Genomic DNA, 20,575 nt, shown 5'->3' on the forward strand with positions numbered 1-20,575 from the left:
CTATCTCCTCCTAATAGAAATTCATTATCAAACTTGTTAGTTTTCTTGTCAATGTTATAACAATTTGCATTAGGGTATTATATCTGGCTCCATACCTCCCCACTCCAACCCTCAAGTAGGGCCCTGGGAAAGTCAAATATAGTTAAACTTCAATTAGAGTGATCATTTCGCAAAAATATTGTCGGGTAAATGACAAACAGTAATAGCACCAAGACCCCTGAAACTGCTTAATTACCCCACCCACTCTGGACTATGACTTGGTATTGTAAGGGTTTATAACAAATTGTGCATTACATCACCAAGTCAAAACCCAGAGTGGATGGGGTCATTAAGCAGTTTCAGGGGTCAAGGGTCTGTAACAAATTGTGCATTACAATACCAAGTCATAGTCCAGAGTGGGTGGGGTCATTAAGCAGTTTCAAGGGTCAAGGGTTTATAACAAATTGTGCATTACAATACCAAGTCATAGTCCAGAGTGGGTGGGGTCATTAAGCAGTTTCAGGGGTCAAGGGTCTGTAACAAATTGTGCATTACAATACCAAGTCATAGTCCAGAGTGGGTGGGGTCATTAAGCAGTTTCAGGGGGTCAAGGGTCTGTAACAAATTGTGCATTACAATACCAAGTCATAGTCCAGAGTGGGTGGGGTCATTAAGCAGTTTCAGGGGTCAAGGGTCTGTAACAAATTGTGCATTACATCACCAAGTCATAGTCCACAGTGGGTGGGGTCATTAAGCAGTTTCAGGGGTCAAGGGTCTGTAACATATTGTGCATTACAATACCAAGTCATAGTCCAGACTTGGTGGGGTCATTAAGCAGTTTCAGGGGTCAAGGGTCTGTAACAAATTGTGCATTACATCACCAAGTCATATTCCAGAGTGGGTGGGGTCATTAAGCAGTTTCAGGGGTCAAGGGTCTGTAACAAATTGTGCATTACAATACCAAGTCATAGTCCAGAGTGGGTGGGGTCATTAAGCAGTTTCAGGGGTCAAGGGTCTGTAACAAATTGTGCATTACAATACCAAGTCATAGTCCAGAGTGGGTGGGGTCATTAAGCAGTTTCAGGTGTCAAGGGTCTGTAACAAATTGTGCATTACATCATTAAGTCAAAACCCAGAGTGGATGGGGTCATTAAACAGTTTCAGGGGTCAAGGGTCTGTAACAAATTGTGCATTACAATACCAAGTCATAGTCCAGAGTGGGTGGGGTTATTAAACAGTTTCAGGGGTCAAGGGTCTGTAACAAATTGTGCATTACAATACCAAGTCATAGTCCAGAGTGGGTGGGGTCATTAAACAGTTTCAGGTGTCAAGGGTCTGTAACAAATTGTGCATTACAACACCAAGTCATAGTCCAGACTTGGTGGGGTCATTAAGCAGTTTCAGGGGTCAAGGGTCTGTAACAAATTGTGCATTACAATACCAAGTCATAGTCCAGAGTGGGTGGGGTCATTAAACAGTTTCAGGGGTCAAGGGTCTGTAACAAATTGTGCATTACAACACCAAGTCATAGTCCAGAGTGGGTGGGGTCATTAAGCAGTTTCAGGGGTCAAGGGTCTGTAACAAATTGTGCATTACAACACCAAGTCATAATCCAGAGTGGGTGGGGTCATTAAGCAGTTTCAGGGGTCAAGGGTCTGTAACAAATTGTGCATTACAATACCAAGTCATAGTCCAGAGTGGGTGGGGTCATTAAACAGTTTCAGGGGTCAAGGGTCTGTAACAAATTGTGCATTACAATACCAAGTCATAGTCCAGACTTGGTGGGGTCATTAAGCAGTTTCAGGGGTCAAGGGTCTGTAACAAATTGTGCATTACAATACCAAGTCATAGTCCAGAGTGGGTGGGGTCATTAAACAGTTTCAGGGGTCAAGGGTCTGTAACAAATTGTGCATTACAACACCAAGTCATAGTCCAGACTTGGTGGGGTCATTAAGCAGTTTCAGGGGTCAAGGGTCTGTAACAAATTGTGCATTACAACACCAAGTCATAGTCCAGACTTGGTGGGGTCATTAAGCAGTTTCAGGGGTCAAGGGTCTGTAACAAATTGTGCATTACATCACCAAGTCATAGTCCAGAGTGGGTGGGGTCATTAGGCAGTTTCAGGGGTCAAGGGTCTGTAACATATTGTGCATTACAATACCAAGTCATAGTCCAGACTTGGTGGGGTCATTAAGCAGTTTCAGGTGTCAAGGGTCTGTAACAAATTGTGCATTACAATACCAAGTCATAGTCCAGACTTGGTGGGGTCATTAGGCAGTTTCAGGGGTCAAGGGTCTGCAACATATTGTGCATTACAATACCAAGTCATAGTCCAGAGTGGGTGGGGTCATTAAACAGTTTCAGGGGTCAAGGGTCTGTAACAAATTGTGCATTACAATACCAAGTCATAGTCCAGAGTGGGTGGGGTCATTAAGCAGTTTCAGGTGTCAAGGGTCTGTAACAAATTGTGCATTACATCACCAAGTCAAAACCCAGAGTGGATGGGGTCATTAAACAGTTTCAGGGGTCAAGGGTCTGTAACAAATTATGCATTACAATACCAAGTCATAGTCCAGAGTGGGTGGGGTCATTAAACAGTTTCAGGGGTCAAGGGTCTGTAACAAATTGTGCATTACAATACCAAGTCATAGTCCAGAGTGGGTGGGGTCATTAAACAGTTTCAGGTGTCAAGGGTCTGTAACAAATTGTGCATTACAACACCAAGTCATAGTCCAGACTTGGTGGGGTCATTAAGCAGTTTCAGGGGTCAAGGGTCTGTAACAAATTGTGCATTACAATACCAAGTCATAGTCCAGAGTGGGTGGGGTCATTAAACAGTTTCAGGGGTCAAGGGTCTGTAACAAATTGTGCATTACAATACCAAGTCATAGTCCAGAGTTGGTGGGGTCATTAAGCAGTTTCAGGGGTCAAGGGTTTGTAACAAATTGTGCATTACAATACCAAGTCATAGTCCAGAGTTGGTGGGGTCATTAAGCAGTTTCAGGGGTCAAGGGTTTGTAACAAATTGTGCATTACAATACCAAGTCATAGTTCAGAGTGGGTGGGGTCATTAAACAGTTTCAGGGGTCAAGGGTCTGTAACAAATTGTGCATTACAATACCAAGTCATAGTCCAGAGTGGGTGGGGTCATTAAGCAGTTTCAGGGGTCAAGGGTCTGTAACAAATTGTGCATTACAATACCAAGTCATAGTCCAGAGTGGGTGGGGTCATTAAACAGTTTCAGGGGTCAAGGGTCTGTAACAAATTGTGCATTACAACACCAAGTCATAACCCAGAGTGGGTGGGGTCATTAAGCAGTTTCAGGGGTCAAGGGTCTGTAACAAATTGTGCATTACAATACCAAGTCATAGTCCAGAATGGGTGGGGTCATTAAGTAGTTTCAGGGTTCAGGGTCAAAAATGATAAAGTTTCAAAAACTTGAAGGGTACTGAGATTTGTAATGATAAGTCATGGCAGTAATCCCAGTGATTTTTACTGCTAATATTTTTGAGGAATAAATAAGCACGGTTACAATCTGCAACCAAATATTCCATAATAACTAAAGAATGACAAGTAGGTATCCTTTAACACTCAATTAGATTTTAAAGTATGTTATCATCTGAGTTGACATTCAATGCCATTTATTGCAAATTTTACATAACTTTAATAGATGCAGCTTTGTATGATCTATACAATCTACTCTACACTTAATGGCAACTGATGTAGCTTTGTATGATCTATACAATCTACTATACACTTAATGGCAACTGATGTAGCTTTGTATGATCTATACAATCTACTATACACTTAATGGCAACTGATGTAGCTTTGTATGATCTATACAGTCTACTCTACACTAATGGCAACCGATGTAGCTTTGTATGATCTATACAATCTACTCTACACTTATGGCAACCGATGTAGCTTTGTATGATCTATACAGTCTACTCTACACTAATGGCAACTGATGTAGCTTTGTATGAGCTATACAATCTACTCTACACTTAATGGCAACCGATGTAGCTTTGTATGATCTATACAATCTACTCTACACTTATGGCAACCAATGTAGCTTTGTATAATCTATACAATCTACTATACACTTAATGGCAACCGATGTAGCTTTGTATGATCTATACAATCTACTCTACACTTAATGGCAACCGATGTAGCTTTGTATGATCTATACAATCTACTATACACTTATGGCAACCAATGTAGCTTTGTATAATCTATACAATCTACTATACACTTAATGGCAACTGATGTAGCTTTGTATGATCTATACAATCTACTCTACACTTAATGGCAACTGATGTAGCTTTGTATGATCTATACAATCTACTTTACACTTAATGGTAACTGATGTAGCTTTGTATGATCTATACAATCTACTATACACTTAATGGTAACTGATGTAGCTTTGTATGATCTATACAATCTACTATACACTTAATGGCAACCGATGTAGCTTTGTATGATCTACACAATCTACTCTACACTTAATGGCAACCGATGTAGCTTTGTATGATCTATACAATCTACTATATACTTAATGGCAACTGATGTAGCTTTGTATGATCTACACAATCTACTCTACACTTAATGGCAACCGATGTAGCTTTGTATGATCTATACAATCTACTCTGCACTTAATGGCAACCGATGTAGCTTTGTATGATCTATACAATCTACTATACACTTAATGGCAACCGATGTAGCTTTGTATGATCTATACAATGTACTCTACACTTAATGGCAACCGATGTAGCTTTGTATGATCTATACAATCTACTCTACACTTAATGGCAACTGATGTAGCTTTGTATGATCTATACAATCTACTATACGCTTAATGGCAACTGATGTAGCTTTGTATGATCTATACAATCGACTATATACTTAATGGCAACTGATGTAGCTTTGTATGATCTACACAATCTACTATACACTTAATGGCAACTGATGTAGCTTTGTATGATCTACACAATCTACTATACACTTAATGGCAACTGATGTAGCTTTGTATGATCTACACAATCTACTATACGCTTAATGGCAACTGATGTAGCTTTGTATGATCTATACAATCGACTATATACTTAATGGCAACTGATGTAGCTTTGTATGATCTACACAATCTACTATACACTTAATGGCAACTGATGTAGCTTTGTATGATCTACACAATCTACTATACACTTAATGGCAACTGATGTAGCTTTGTATGATCTACACAATCTACTATACACTTAATGGCAACTGATGTAGCTTTGTATGATCTACACAATCTACTATACACTTAATGGCAACCGATGTAGCTTTGTATGATCTATACAATGTACTCTACACTTAATGGCAACCGATGTAGCTTTGTATGATCTACACAATCTACTATACACTTAATGGCAACTGATGTAGCTTTGTATGATCTATACAATCTACTATACGCTTAATGGCAACTGATGTAGCTTTGTATGATCTAAACAATCGACTATATACTTAATGGCAACTGATGTAGCTTTGTATGATCTACACAATCTACTATACACTTAATGGCAACTGATGTAGCTTTGTATGATCTACACAATCTACTATACACTTAATGGCAACTGATGTAGCTTTGTATGATCTATACAATCTACTCTACACTTATGGCAACTGATGTAGCTTTGTATGATCTATACAATCTACTCTACACTTATGGCAACTGATGTAGCTTTGTATGATCTATACAATCTACTCTACACTTATGGCAACTGATGTAGCTTTGTATGATCTATACAATCTACTCTACACTTATGGCAACTGATGTAGCTTTGTATGATCTATAAAATCGACTCTGCACTTAATGGCAACCAATGTAGCTTTGTATGAGCTATACAATCTACTCTACACTTATGGCAACTGATGTAGCTTTGTATGATCTATACAATCGACTCTGCACTTAATGGCAACCGATGTAGCTTTGTATGATCTATACAATCTACTATACACTTGATGGAAATTTAATGGCAACTGATGTAGCTTTGTATGATCTATACAATCGACTCTGCACTTAATGGCAACAGATGTAGCATTGTATGATCTATAGAATCGACTCTGCACTAATGGCAACCGATGTAGCTTTGTATGATCTATAGAATCTACTCTGTACTTAATGGCAACCAGTGTAGCTTTGTATGACCTTTACAATCTTGCAAGTAGAAAATGTGAAAATGTGAAACTCTAAAATACAAACCTTTGACCAGAAATTAATTGCATAGGTAATAGTGTTCATTGTGATAGGGTGACCCCGGATAAAATATCCTCCAAAGTATATTTTCTTCAGACCATGAAGTCGGGCCTGTAGGTATGCAATCTGTCCAATATCATTACTGATGGCCAGTAACAAGCTCCGGGCCATGTCCTCTTCCTTAAATAATGGCTCTGCTGGAAATACATGAAGATCATGCTAGTTATCTATTTACCATATATTTTCACTTGGAAGTCATGTACAATGGCAATCAACATAGACCCTGATCACATTATGTGATGGCAGATCAGGGTAGCTTTTGTTTGTTCCAATGATTACTCCTAACAGACTGCACAGACCCTGACCTGGGACTATGCAGATCTGGGACTATGCAGATCAGGGACTATGCATTTTACAGTTGGACTAGACTTGCTAACAACTCTAGATGGTGATATAGCCACTGCCCTCTTCCTACTAAAAAAAGCACATCTTAAGCAAGCATTTCTTTAGCATATCAATATGGTAAGTCAAGAAATATCATGTTTAAGTGACCATTTCTCAAGCAAGTCAATAAGTCAACATGTTAAGTGAAGAAATATCATGTTTAAGTGACCATTTCTCAAGCAAGTCAATAGGTTAAGTCAAGAAATATCACATTTAAGCAACCGTTTCTCTAACAAGACAACTAAAGTTAAGAAATATCATGTTTAAGCAACCATTTCTCAAAGCAAGTCAATATGTCAAGTCTAGAAACATTTAACCATGACAAACTGTTATAATGCATTCTGAGTAAAGGCAAATCATTCATTTAAATCCAGTCAAAATTGTATCAGTCTATCATAAGCAGATAAACAAATATCTTTTCCAGGAAATAATTTGTCTAGATATTTTATATCACAACAGTTTCATAGTTTAGGGCTCAAAATAAAGATTTTTTTCATTAACCCACCAGATCACCAAAACAAATTTTTATTTAACTGATCCTGCCTAAATTCCAATGATCCTGCTAAAATCAAACCAGTTCAGTTTCTAACTTAACACGTTTTATTCACTAACATCAACTCCAAACATGCAGAGTTGTACTTCAGTAATTTGTGTTAATTGTTCCAGCATTTCTGGTACTTTCTTACTCTCTTTTCTTGATTATATTTGCAATTGTGTTCTCTCTTGTCATTACCTAATTTCTGGAATTTTAGCTGCAACTGCACACCTTGCAAATAATTCCTCATGTTCACAAGTGTCACCACACAATGCACTGAATGTTGATTAACAATGACATAAATATTAAAACACACTGTTCAATATAATTCTGGTGATTGAAACCTTTTCCAATTGGTCAATACTAGCCTAAGACCCCATAAAACTTTTGTTATCAGTAATGAAATCAGTGCTTGGGGGTAGTACACCAGGTAAATTCCATGCGTGCATTTGACAATAATCACTCTAATTTACTTTATGAGTTGTCTAACACCTGTCGAATTTCACCATTTGCATTTACTGTACCTTGTCATGTGAAGGATATTGGTAGGTCATTAATTAATACAATAAACTGATTAATTAACCATTGAAGGGAATGCTGACTCATCACCACTACTTAAATGTTACGATAGCAACTGACAGTTAAATTTCACTGCTCAAATAGATTAGTGACAGCTGGGGTTCAGTGATCCACCAGCACAATCCCAAACCATGACATCGTGGATCAATGCTAATTTGGATCCATGACACATTATGGTCTTATCTGGTTTAAATTTATACCGTACTGCAAGAAGACCATTCCAGAATAAGTGGTGGTGATGGTGTGGGTGCGAGCTGGAAGGCATCTATATTTAATTTTATATGAATATGGGGTAATACAAAATGCTCTTAACAATTTTTTGTTTAAAAATCCAGTTCAAATTATGTAAGTGATGGGCTGTATGAAAAAAAGATCTAAGTAGATGTATTTGTTTTCTTTGTAAAAGATAAATTACAGTATTTTCCCTTATGAAAGGCCCTGGGGACCATCTTATAAATTAATTAAAAGTAGGGGGTGGGCTTATTGGCAAATAATGATTTCTTGAATGAAAGTTTGCCAAAATGTTATAAAAGTTTGGGATGGGCCAGCTTCAACTATGGGCTTATTAATTAATATCAAGCTATTAAGGATAAACTAAAACCCAACGGATTCCAGGAAACATGAATATTTTAAAGCTTACTGTCCGAGTCTTTAGGTGAGCGTGCTGCTTTGCCAAAGCTACTGGCTATAACATCTCCAGGTAAGCCAATGTTGCTGTATGCACCACCATAGATGTCCTTCACAAGCATATCCACAGTTCTATGGTCACCTCTCTCTGCCAACTCCAACAACTCATCAAATGTCTAATGGCATAAGAAATAGATTTTAGTCCCAGAATACAACTTATACCAAGCTTATCCAATATATATATATATATATATATATATATATATATATATATATATATATATATATATATATATATATATATATATATATATATATATATATATATATGTGTGTGTATGTATGTATGTATGTATATATATATATATATATATATATATATATATATATATATATAATTTCAATGACAATTGTGTTAATTATGATATCATACAAGGTGAAGTTTTGTGTTAAATGTTTGTAATGATTTCATTGGGGCTATTGGCTGTATGCCTTGCATATGCAAATGACAAAGGCTCTGAGGAATGTGGTGTTGGATCTGTAAATGGAATCGGGCTAGCAGATCTGTTACCAGGTCATTTCTAGTGTTACTGATCCTCTAATAAGCAGGCATCCTGCCGTGCTTTTCTACACCAACAGTTGCTAGCATGAATTGGCTGAAGCAAGGTCACAATTCATTGCAAATACCGTCATTACAATCAGGACTATCTCGTCTGTTGTTCCTAGTCACGATAATTCAATTGCTTATTTTATCTCACTACAGTTGATCACAACATGAAACTTGCAGGTTTCACATGTAAATGGTCTCATTGACAACTATACAGACACTCGAGCTGAACACAGTATAGCATTCAAGTGATTCAATTCATTAATATAGCTAAATTAAACACAACTATGGCATGCAGAATCTCTGAAGAATAAGACTATGCCCTTCAATCAATATCTTGATCAATGGTCCGTGATATATTCCACTTGTTCTACGGTAAAATTGAATCAGTAAAGAACACCAAATTACAAACTTTAAGATATTAAAGCAATGCTGAAAAATATATGATTTTAAAAAACTTAAATTCAGAACCGTAACATTAAGGATTCTACCATTCCTGACACTGCAAACACTATTAAAAAAGTGACACCAGTGCCTCTAGATTGATATGTGGGGCAAAAACATATTGCACATACCTTTGCCCCTGTGAGGATAGAACCTAGACCCCAAAAAGTGCCTCCTCCTGTTGAGGTTCCTCCAATACGTTGACATTTGCTTTCTGATTCTACCTGGTTCATAAAAAGTAAAAAACAAATCTACTTAAAAAGCATGCTCTACTTCAGCATAGATGATCTGAACATATGCCATAAATTCCCTAAGGAAAAAATGGTCTGTATGAAATAATGCTGAATAGCTCCCCCAGCTATACAAAGAAAAATATTCCATAAGAAAAACATTTTTTGGGGTAAAATAGGAGTACAATCTCTATCTCACAAATCCAGATCTCAAAAACTTGTATTTAGCAACATAAGTGCCAAAAATTGTTTGCAAGCCTGGGTGGAAGTCAGATATGAGTGATCTCCCCATGAGGAGAGGGGCCGGTGCAAAAATCTGTCAATATATCAGTTACTACTGGATATTTGACAATATTTTAAAATTTCAACCAAATACACAAACAGTAAAGAGAAAGTTAACCTGAAGCTTTTGTCCTTATGCTAAGGACTTCATCAGCAGCCTGATTTAATCTCTACTTACTTTTAACATTGCTCAATGGAATGGTGAGCGATGTTAACAGATTGTCCCAGATATGGAACAGTAATAGCCCCAATCCCTGTTCAGCATTGGTTTATGCACATGGATGTAGATCGATTCCTTAACCCCCTGCTCAAACCAGGCTTGTTCTCGATCTAGGATTTTTACTGAGTTCCAAGTTACATTATGGCCAGGGTTAACTTTGTGGATGTGACAGGATACTTCACGCTAGCTTGAACATTTCTATGTTCATTGCATCTGGCTTTCAATGTCCTTTCCATTTTACCAATATAGTTGTGACTTTCACCCTGTCCTTCATGCTTAATGTGATAGGTCTAAAAAATATCTTATCAGACATATCTTTTAGGTGAACTAACATATGTTTTATGGTCTGGTACATTTTGAAAGTTACTACAGGAGTTTATGAGCATGCCTAGTCAGGTTTAAATATTATTCTCTAAGTCTATGTGCACACTCCCATCAGGTTTTGGTATAATTACTGATAGGCTATGAAATGATTGGGTAAGGATTATTAAATGAAGATAACTTCCTTAAAAATTGTGTTCTTCTTCATATATATCACTTTATCATAATATACAAGATAAGGTAAGAGGTGAAGGAAGTTACATCCCCTTACCCCATATAAGGACCACACTCCAGTCCCCTAAGGAAGCAGCATCAAATCTCATGAGAAATATGAGCCAGAGCTATCATACAGATATGCCTGTACATGGCTTATAGAAAAATGTCTCAGCTGCAAATTCAGCAGAAATGACTGTATTGTGCTTTCACTACAAGTCCCACCAGGTCAAACTGATGTCAGTTAGGCGACAATTATTCCTGAATGCTGTTGTCTAGATATGAATATGAAACTCATTTGGTGTTTGGTTAGATTATTTGTGCCATGTGGATAACCAACTGTATCCTGGATGACAGATTAAGCTGAGATTTTGTCCTTTCCTTCTTTTATGGCATAATTAAACAAGATCTACCTCTTCTAACAGGCTCAGTGTGCTTGAAGTACCACTCACATTAGTGAGAATACAAGTGAAACATGTGTGACAACCTTGTGACAACTCAATGTATTTATGTGTACATGTAGGTAACTAACATTAAATTGAAATTGTGCTACAATTCACTCATGTAAGTTAGAATAAACTACAAGTCTAAATTCATTAACAAAGTCAATAATAGCTCCTGTTTCTTACAAGGACAGGTCAACATCATTGCATTTAAAATGACTTTTAACAACGGCATTAGAAGTTTATAAAACCTTATATTGCATGGCATCCTGATATTTCTTAAACCTTATTCAAAAGACCACTAATTGTAAGCTCAGGGACAAATATATTTGTTTAAAATCTACATTGGGTGAGAAACAAACTCGTTATAAGTTCAGGTACAACTACATTTTGGAGTTATCTAGGGTGACAACAGAAAGGTATGGGAAAGCTGCTTTCAGGTCTGCTGCTCCCCATGTCAAGAAAAGCCTGCCAAACATAGTAGGGGTCACAGTGTAGCCTTTGCGCATATTGTTTTCTTAAACAACATAAAGCTTGTCTTTTGTATTTTTCTTTCAGCTTTCAAATGTTGATGTATTATGAAGTAATTGTTAATAGAACTTGCAGACTAATTAGTTTTTAATTTTACTCATTTTAGATGTCTTAAATTTAACTCCAATTCCCTTTTTTATACTTTTTTAAACTGAGCTCCTAGTTCAGAGTTTGGTGTTTTTTAAATTTAAGTCCATTTTTTATCTGTGTACAATTCAGAATTTGTTTTTATGTAGATCTGGTCTTCTTTGCCTCTAAGTTTGGCCATGGACAGTGTCTCTGTGCTTTATGTGTGATATCTATGTATCATTTTAATGGTAACAGCTGTCCTTTATCTGTGATATGTACCATTTTAATGGTAAAATCTGTCCTTTATCTGTGATATGTATCATTTTAATGGTAACATCTGTTCTTTATCTGTGATATGTATCAATTTAATGGTAACATCTCCATCATGTGTAATATCTGTGTACCATTTTAATGGTAACATCTGTCCTTTATCTGTGATATGTATCAATTTAATGGTAACATCTCCTTCATGTGTATATCTGTGTACCATTTTAATGGTAATGTCTCTGTCCTTCATGTGTGATATCAGAGTATCAATTTAATGGTGACATATCTGTCCTTTATCTGCGATATCTATGTATCAGTGTAATTATAATATCTCTCCCCTTTATCCATGATATCTATGTATCAGTGTAATTGTAACATCTCTGCCCTAAATCTGTGATATATATGTGTCACAGTAATTGTAACATCTGTCCTTTATGTGAGATATCACTGTATCCATATGTCTAAAATACTATGGTTGCTCCATCAGTATATGCTTTTAGCTGACTGTTGAAGAAATAACTCTTCAGAGGTAATATTGTTTGTTTCAATACCCATGTTAAATAAATTTTCTTACGTCTTAAGGAAATCATAAAGTTACCAGTTTCTCTGAAAATTCCATCTCTGGATTACCAAATGTGGGCTAGGCTGCCATATTGTTTTTGTTTTTTTTCATGTAGCCCAAAGAGCAACAATATAATTCTAAAATTTGATGTACATATTGGGCACTATGGATATGATACTGGAACAGCCCAAAATTAATATGCCATACTACCATCAAATAATTGTCACCTCAATTAAACAGCCTGAATAATTATTTAATGTCTTATATTCTTGATTATTTGAGAAATGGTATGTTTTGTACACTTTCAAGTAATCTCCCTTTAACTTAAAATCCCCATCATCCATCAAAATTAACCACAGGGTGATAGCCAAATATGGAAGTATATATGCATTGATGTACTTAGCATGCAATGTACTCACTGCTAACTCGTTATTGCTGTATTAACAAAGTATGTACCCACCAATGTCAGATATGAGGAGTGGACTAGAACCTTAAATTTTTTTTTGCCATGAATGGTTAAATAGCATGTTCACTTTGACCAAGCTATATACTACTTGTACAATACTTACCTTGATCAAGCTGACTCCTGAGCCTATATTTACTAGGAGGTAGGGAAATACGTAATGGTCCACTCCCTGGAATTTGTATTCTGGTGATCCATGTCGCTGATATATGAAAACTTCATCTGGGATGTTTTTCAACAAAAAGTTACAGCCCTTTATCAGGCACTCCATTTCATCTTCTTTATCTACCCTGGAATACATATAGTACTGTATATGCTTGCACATAAAAGAAGTAGACCAGATCTGCTGTTACATTATGTGACAGAATACATATAATACATTATGTGACAACAGATCTAGATCTATGCAATTTGCAGCTGGAACTGACTGATATGTGTACATATGGCATATCATTACAAAATAATAATAACACAAAAAAGCACCATAGTATATACATATGGCATATCAAAAAAAATAATAATCACACAAAAAAGCACCCTGGCATATAATAATCCGGCATATAGCATTGGTCTTGTCACGGATTGTAATGAAATGGATACATCAAGTTTTGCTGTTTCAATTTTCAAAGAAAAGATGAGGATAATGTTGCCATGCCCAATTTGACATGCATGTGTATGTTGCAAAACTACTGCTTTAAAGGTCACCGGCCATACTCTAACATTTTTTCTTTTGCATTACACGATTAAAAGTAGTTACAATCGCACAAAAAGAATTTTAAAAAATATCAAGTGCAATCAAGAAATAATAATTACTTGAAATAGATGAACACAACACTGTTACTTCCCCACAACTACGATTTCCCACCTAAAGAGGAAGCCAACTGGAAATGACGTACATTTATCCCCACAAGATGAAGTACATGCATCTTCTTGTCAAAAAATAAAACACTTTAAAATATGGATTGGGAACATATGAAACTACTGAAAACTAATTTACTGTTCAGCCTTATACTGATGTGTGTGCATGATGCACTAGATTGTGTCACTTTCAAAACTGTTCCATTGTTTCAATTTATTTTCAAAATTCCCATTAAAACAGGTGAAAAGGAATCAATGCTGGCTTTCCTTTGTCAGCAGACTTTGTAAAAAAAATAAAATTGACACAATTTAAAGAATCCAAAGTTAGATTCTTGATGTTGGCTGATGTCATAAAATAAATTGGCACACTTAAAAGAACCCAAAGACAGTTTCCGGGGTTGGCTTGCTTTGTAATAAAATAACCTTTGTATTTGATATCCCCTCGTGAGTTTAAGCAAGGAGTTTACTGCTCGCTGCTAGTTGTGTTTATTCATCACCTGGGCTTCTATTTGTTTGCCATATGTAATCATAATTGATATTTACAGGGTAAATAGTATATACAACAATAACTTTGCTTTGATACTTTTGTAACCCATGCTAGGGAAAAGATTATCATTTGCACTTACAGTGAATGTATTTTAAAATAATGATTTTTATTTGCAAGATACCTTCATGAAGTTAACCAGGATGCAACACAATATTGGTCATTTTACACCTTATAACTAATCATGCATGAATGGCAGGTGCCTTCAAGCAATTGGGTAATATTCTCATCTCTTTCGCAATATTGTTATCCGATATAAGCGATACACACTACAGTAAGGATGCATACGCCAATCGGCATCTGCTGCATGTAAGGAGTTCGTGGATATATTTTTTTATAATAAATTTTGCATGATGAAAAAGGAAGGAAATGATAACAATGTAAGGTTAGTTTCATTCATTTTAATTTCAAATTAGTGTTTATTTTATTGTACTGTGCTGGGGTGGTTGGGTGAGGAGGCACAAATTCAACACAAAATTATTTCCTTTCTTACTGGTATGGAATAATGGAGCAAATATGACTGACGATATTGATTAGTAATGACAAGCTTTCAGTCTACGTGAGCACACACTAAGACGCCAACTTGAAAAATAAAAACAAAAAAAATTAACTGGTAAGAGCTTCATATTGCAGCAACTAAACACTGACAATATGCTCAGCAATATTCTCTCTCTTCATCTAACCGAGTGTGTATTATATGCAGCAGTGTTACAACTTGAAGCCTAAACTTAAATATATTTGTTCTAATATCTTATGTACGCTACTATTAGAAAAATGTATGCGTATTCTGTAGAATATTATCTGTTAAATATTGTTTTATAAATCAATATTGATAATTTGACTGGAAGACTTAATTGAGAATGCTGTTGTGCAGATGCATATATATTTTTAACATTAAAAAAATTAATAAATACTTTAATGAGAATGAACAAGATATGTCAGTGTTTGTTTTCTCTCATATATATATATATATATATATATATATATATATATATATATATATATATATATATATATATTAGTACGTTACAAAGTATGATTATTTTTTTTTTAAAGAATACCAGGATAGTTTGGTCTGTTTAAATCTGCTCAATTTTTTCCTTAAACCTATTCTATGTTATAATCTATAAAAATTGTCAAAAACATTTTGTCCTACATAAATTATATATATATATATATATATATATATATATATATATATATATATATATATATATATATATATATATATATATATATATATATATATATCTTACATAGTATCTAATTGTTGTTGAAGGAAAAGAACATGTTCACAGTATTGTTGAGTTGAATTGTCTTTTGAGTTGGGACCAACTGTCTTAATTTCGACCCAATTTGGGCAGAATTGTCTTGGGCCAAATTGACTATAATCCAGCATACATGGTAGATCTTTCCCATTCCTCACCCTATTTGATCCCACAGCTTCAATCCACTTTTTTTCTTCTTCTGGTAAACATGGTCTTTTGGACAAAAAAAGAACCCTTTTGTCCCATCATCACTCTTTTGGTTACATCGATATGCAACACAGTGCACCATATTTATCTACAAAAGCATGGTCGTAAGATATATCACACAGACATTTACGTGGGGAAATTAAACTCCTGAATGGCTAGGTTGAATAGAAGGGATAAATGTACGTCATATCCATTATTTGCACGCAGAACTACTGATTGTTTACGGAGATTGCCGAATAAGTTTTCATTTTTAAAACGCGGATTTTTAAATTATAATTAAATATTTTTATGGTGTACATACATAACAAATGCCTTTTTTATGACTATAATAATATCACACATTTGTATAATGTAGGTGGCCAGTAACCTTTAAGATAGAGATATGATATGGTGACTTGACATTACTCAGTGCACTTGTTTCTGATAGACGTTCATTTAATAATTGCAAAATAGTTGTGGAGGTGGTGAATATGTCATTGTGACCTAATTTTAACATATGTGATTGTGACCTCTTAATTTTAACATCAGGCTGCATTTAGTTATTTTTTTGGCAAGTGATTACAACATTTTTAATCCCACTAAAAGAAATTATAGCTGGAAGTATATTTATTAAAAATGAGGTGTTTATATCATTGTTTTTAATCACATGTATGACTAGATAGGTTGAAAAAAAAACAAATATAAAGCTTGGTCCATTTTTATTTACTTCTTTTAATTATTAATGCCAGTCATAATTAAATGTATAATTAAAATGCAGCGAAAGAAAACCTCATAGTTTACACAATTTACAAAAACTAACAGTATTACTATATATTTGACAGGCATTCTGTTTACCTCCATCCCCCAACACGTGTACACTCAACATGTTTTTCATTTTTTTTCATTTTTTCTATACTGCTGTTTGGTACATAACTTGGTCTGCAGTTATGAACCCCGACTACCATGTTATAGTGGGGGAGAGCTCTCTCTTTCTCTCTCTCTATATGTATGCATGTATGTGTGGGGGTGGGTAGGTAAGTGGGTGGGTGGGTGTGGAGGTGTGCTGATGTACAGAAAGGGAAACAACTTTTATAAGTTAACTTCTATATTCCTGATAGGTGGCTATTGCTATCCTGGATATATCCTTTTAAAACTTATGCTAAGTCTGGCAATGTGGGAAGAAAAGAAGGAAAGTTTCATCATGTAATTTGATTAGTATTATGATAAAAAATAACTTACTAGAAAATTAGCTTTCTCCATCAAATACATTATCCGATCACACGAACAGTAACTTAATAAGTAAAAGGAGTAGGGTATGCTGAGCATCAAACCTGACCTGTGTCACTCTATAGCATCAAACCTGACCTGTGTCACTCTATAGCATCAAACCTGACCTGTGTTACTCTATAGCATCAAACCTGACCTGTGTCACTCTATAGCATCAAACCTGACCTGTGTCACTCTATAGCATCAAACCTGACCTGTGTCACTCTATAGCATCAAACCTGACCTGTGTCACTCTATAGCATCAAACCTGACCTGTGTCACTCTATAGCATCCAACCTGACCTGTGTCACTCTATAGCAGTGGTTCCAAACTTCTACGTTGCAACCCAAATCAGGGTCACGAGGACATTCAGAACAAAGGCAAGGTGTTTATACATGTGTGTGATATATTGCTGTGGTACATTATACCTGGTTATTGCCTTATATTTGAAATTTTCCCAGTTGAATCAGAAAAAGTTGCAAGCACATGCCCGGGTCTGAGGTTGTGCTTTTCATGAACTGGATGTCGCAACTGCACAGCTCTGTCGTCTGTAAGGCCATGTCACACAAACAGAAGTTATAAATGGTAGACTGGGGATGCCATTCTAATGATTCCGCTGTCTCAAATTGAGACAATATGTCCAAAAGCCAGGCTTGTGGAAATCACTCGTATTTCAGAAATCATGCCTGATCCTGTGAGAGTTTAGAGTATACCAATTTAATAACTCCCTTTAGTCAATTGGTCAGCTTTTGTGGGGTTATGTCACGCTTTCCTGCAGAATGAATTTTCTTTTACAGCTGCTGCAGATATTCTATGGGTATCTATGGGTATGAATGGGATCCTGCAGCTTTGCTTCTCTCAGTGTGTCGATCAAGGTGAGAGAGCATGAATAGTTATTTGATGGTTGCCTAATGACCTGTTCTTAGAAATGAAATCAGGATGTATCATTAGAACTGATGAGCCATTGGAACAAAACATTTTATAGTTCACTGCATGATAAAGCAAGTGATATCAGGAAGCAAGTCTTTTATGGTAGCTATTTCAGAAGATTGAATGGCAGGGGCTTGAACTTAGTCACGTTGAGCCATGTCAAGACCCAAAAGAGGTTCTATTTTGAATCAAGTTGAGTGAGCATGGTCTGGATACGTTGAAATTTAACAGCAAGTTGTAAAGTTAGAAAGGTCCTTGTTGCGACCAATGTTGTCTCTTCCATGATATCTAGACATATATGAGATCATGGAACAGTATCCCTTGATTGTGACAGGCGCTAACTTCCTTACCTCAGCTTGAAAGAGAAAGAAGTTTGCCAGTTCAGGAATGGAGGCTGAGAATGGTGTGATGTCAATGACATCATTTCCCCTTGCATGCCTTCAAAGTGGAGGGCTTTCTAGCTGTTGTGATCTTCGTCATGATTCAAGCTCTGAACTCCAATTTGCACAGGGATTCCCTGACAAGAGCCACGTGTGAAAAGATTATATCTGGTCACATATGAAATAGTGGCAATCAAGGCTGTTTGAGCAGCATGCTAGATCAAACATTTCATTGATCTAGATTTGTCCCATGATAAAGGGGATATCAGAAAAGTTTTGCAGCTGTGGCCTACATTTTCTGAATATTTTTTATAATCAGAACTGATGAAGGGAAAGCATATTCCCATATTCCATACAACTTGTCTGAGAAAGCATTGAAAATGCATGCTTCCGGGTCTGGAAATGTGGGAGATGAATGTGGGTAGTTTTATTGTGCCACCTCGTCGCAAATAGGTCTAGTATCAGTCTGAACAAGAGGGCAGGCTCATTTCACAGATGGAGAGACAGTTGGCCTCTCCATGATAATGAGTCAGTCCAGACACTAAGCCTGCATGGGATTTGTCAGACTTGAATATCTAGTGGGTAACTGGAAACAACAATGAAAGTATTCCCATTCCAGCAGGCAGAGGTCTGGTGATTTCATCCCCCACCCCCAATTTGAAAAGGTATGTTACAATGACCAAATTGTCGGACATTATCAGGACCATCTTACCATGATGTGTTCCACCCAAGCACAGAAGCCATTGAGAATGGCCTTCATTTCCAAGAGGTTGATATGAACTATTTTTGCTATGTCCTCTTGCCAGTGACCATCATAAAGTCCAGAAGCAAATGCACTTCTCTATCCAACTCAGTCATCTCAACAGATTTGTTCTTTACACCTGATGGGTTTCTAAGTGAATTTCAGCTGCTTGCCACACCATGTCTTACCACTGTAGAAGTGTGTGTTTGATATTGGTTGAGACTGTAATATCGTGATCTAAATAACCCAAGATCAGACATCAATAAGTCGAAAGACCACGTGCAGAAGGCTCATTCAAAGGCAGCAGAGGAGTAACAGGCCCATTGCTGCATTCGATAGGACAAGGAGTTAAAAAAAACTCCCTTGCCAAAATAAATGTCCTGGTTGACACCTCCAACACCTGAAATATACTTTCAATATATTTGGGGAAAGATTACCAAGTTGACATGTGTTAAGAAAACCATATCTATTTGGAATGAATGTTGAGACGGGGATAAGGTTTGATTTCTCTACATTGATTATCCACCTTAAAGTGAAGCTTCCTAGGTGATGCCACATCAATCTGTATGTGAAAACATGCATCCCATAGATCCAGATGCCACATCAATCTGTATGTGAAAACATGCATCCCAAAGATCCAGATGCCACATCAATCTGTATGTGAAAACAAGCATCCTAAAGATCCAGATGTCACATCAATCTGTATGTGAAAATATGCATCACAAACATCAAGACTGATCTTGTGTTTGTTGTGTTGCACTGAAAGATGGGCAAACTCTGCCATCTCCATCTGGAATTATGGGGCAGAAATAAATTGATTGATTCACAAAAGTTGATCACAGGTCCCAATTTGCCACTGGATTTCATAACCAGAATTCTGGAGTACAAGCTTCTGTAGAATATCTGCCTTCACTTGTGAGTTCAATCATGAAGGGACTGAAAAAATTCAAAGACCTAAAAGAAAAAGATCTTGCATCACCCAATCATTTTCAGGGAATAGGTTCATCCAAACCTTGCAAAAAAGGAGGGGTCTGTCACCCATAGGTGGGTCTCCAGCAGGCAGGAGGAACTGCATGCCACTGATGATTGACGGGAGGCCTGGGGAATGAAAATACCTCGATTTCTCTCCCCCTCCCTGCCTGCTTGCAAAAGTTAAGGGCATATGGCTGCCTATAATTCACTTGGCAATGAAAATTTTCTTGGCCATGCAAATTCTGCTACTGCTGAGAAATACTTGTGATTTCTGACTTTCATTGTTACTTTTCTAGTATGTTCTCTGATGGGGTTGCACAAAGACGCCAGCTTGCATTGATAACTGAAGGATAACTCTTGTGCCAATTGCTTTCTGAC

The 20,575-nt window shown here is 36.5% G+C and overlaps 1 protein-coding gene across 9 annotated transcripts in view; it reads right to left on the reverse strand.

Moving 5' to 3' along the window:
* Positions 1-20,575, reverse strand: part of LOC149798606 (4'-phosphopantetheine phosphatase-like) — a 79,244-nt gene that overhangs the window by 24,437 nt on the left and 34,232 nt on the right. For 7 of the 9 annotated variants that reach the window (XM_089957430.1, XM_089957428.1, XM_089957426.1 and 4 more), the window contains exons 5-8: positions 13,158-13,341; positions 9,582-9,674; positions 8,413-8,575; positions 6,221-6,411 (exon numbers count right to left, since the gene is read on the reverse strand). In XM_089957430.1, coding sequence (XP_089813556.1) covers positions 6,221-6,411; positions 8,413-8,575; positions 9,582-9,674; positions 13,158-13,341 — 631 coding nt within the window. The remainder of the gene's footprint in view (positions 1-6,220; positions 6,412-8,412; positions 8,576-9,581; positions 9,675-13,157; positions 13,342-20,575) is intronic. The other 2 variants (XM_089957429.1, XM_089957427.1) reach the window with 1 other exon arrangement.

The sequence above is a fragment of the Sinohyriopsis cumingii genome, chromosome 5, assembly GCF_028554795.1.
Source record: "Sinohyriopsis cumingii isolate HCF-2022 chromosome 5, ASM2855479v2, whole genome shotgun sequence".
Lineage (NCBI taxonomy): Eukaryota > Metazoa > Mollusca > Bivalvia > Unionida > Unionidae > Sinohyriopsis > Sinohyriopsis cumingii.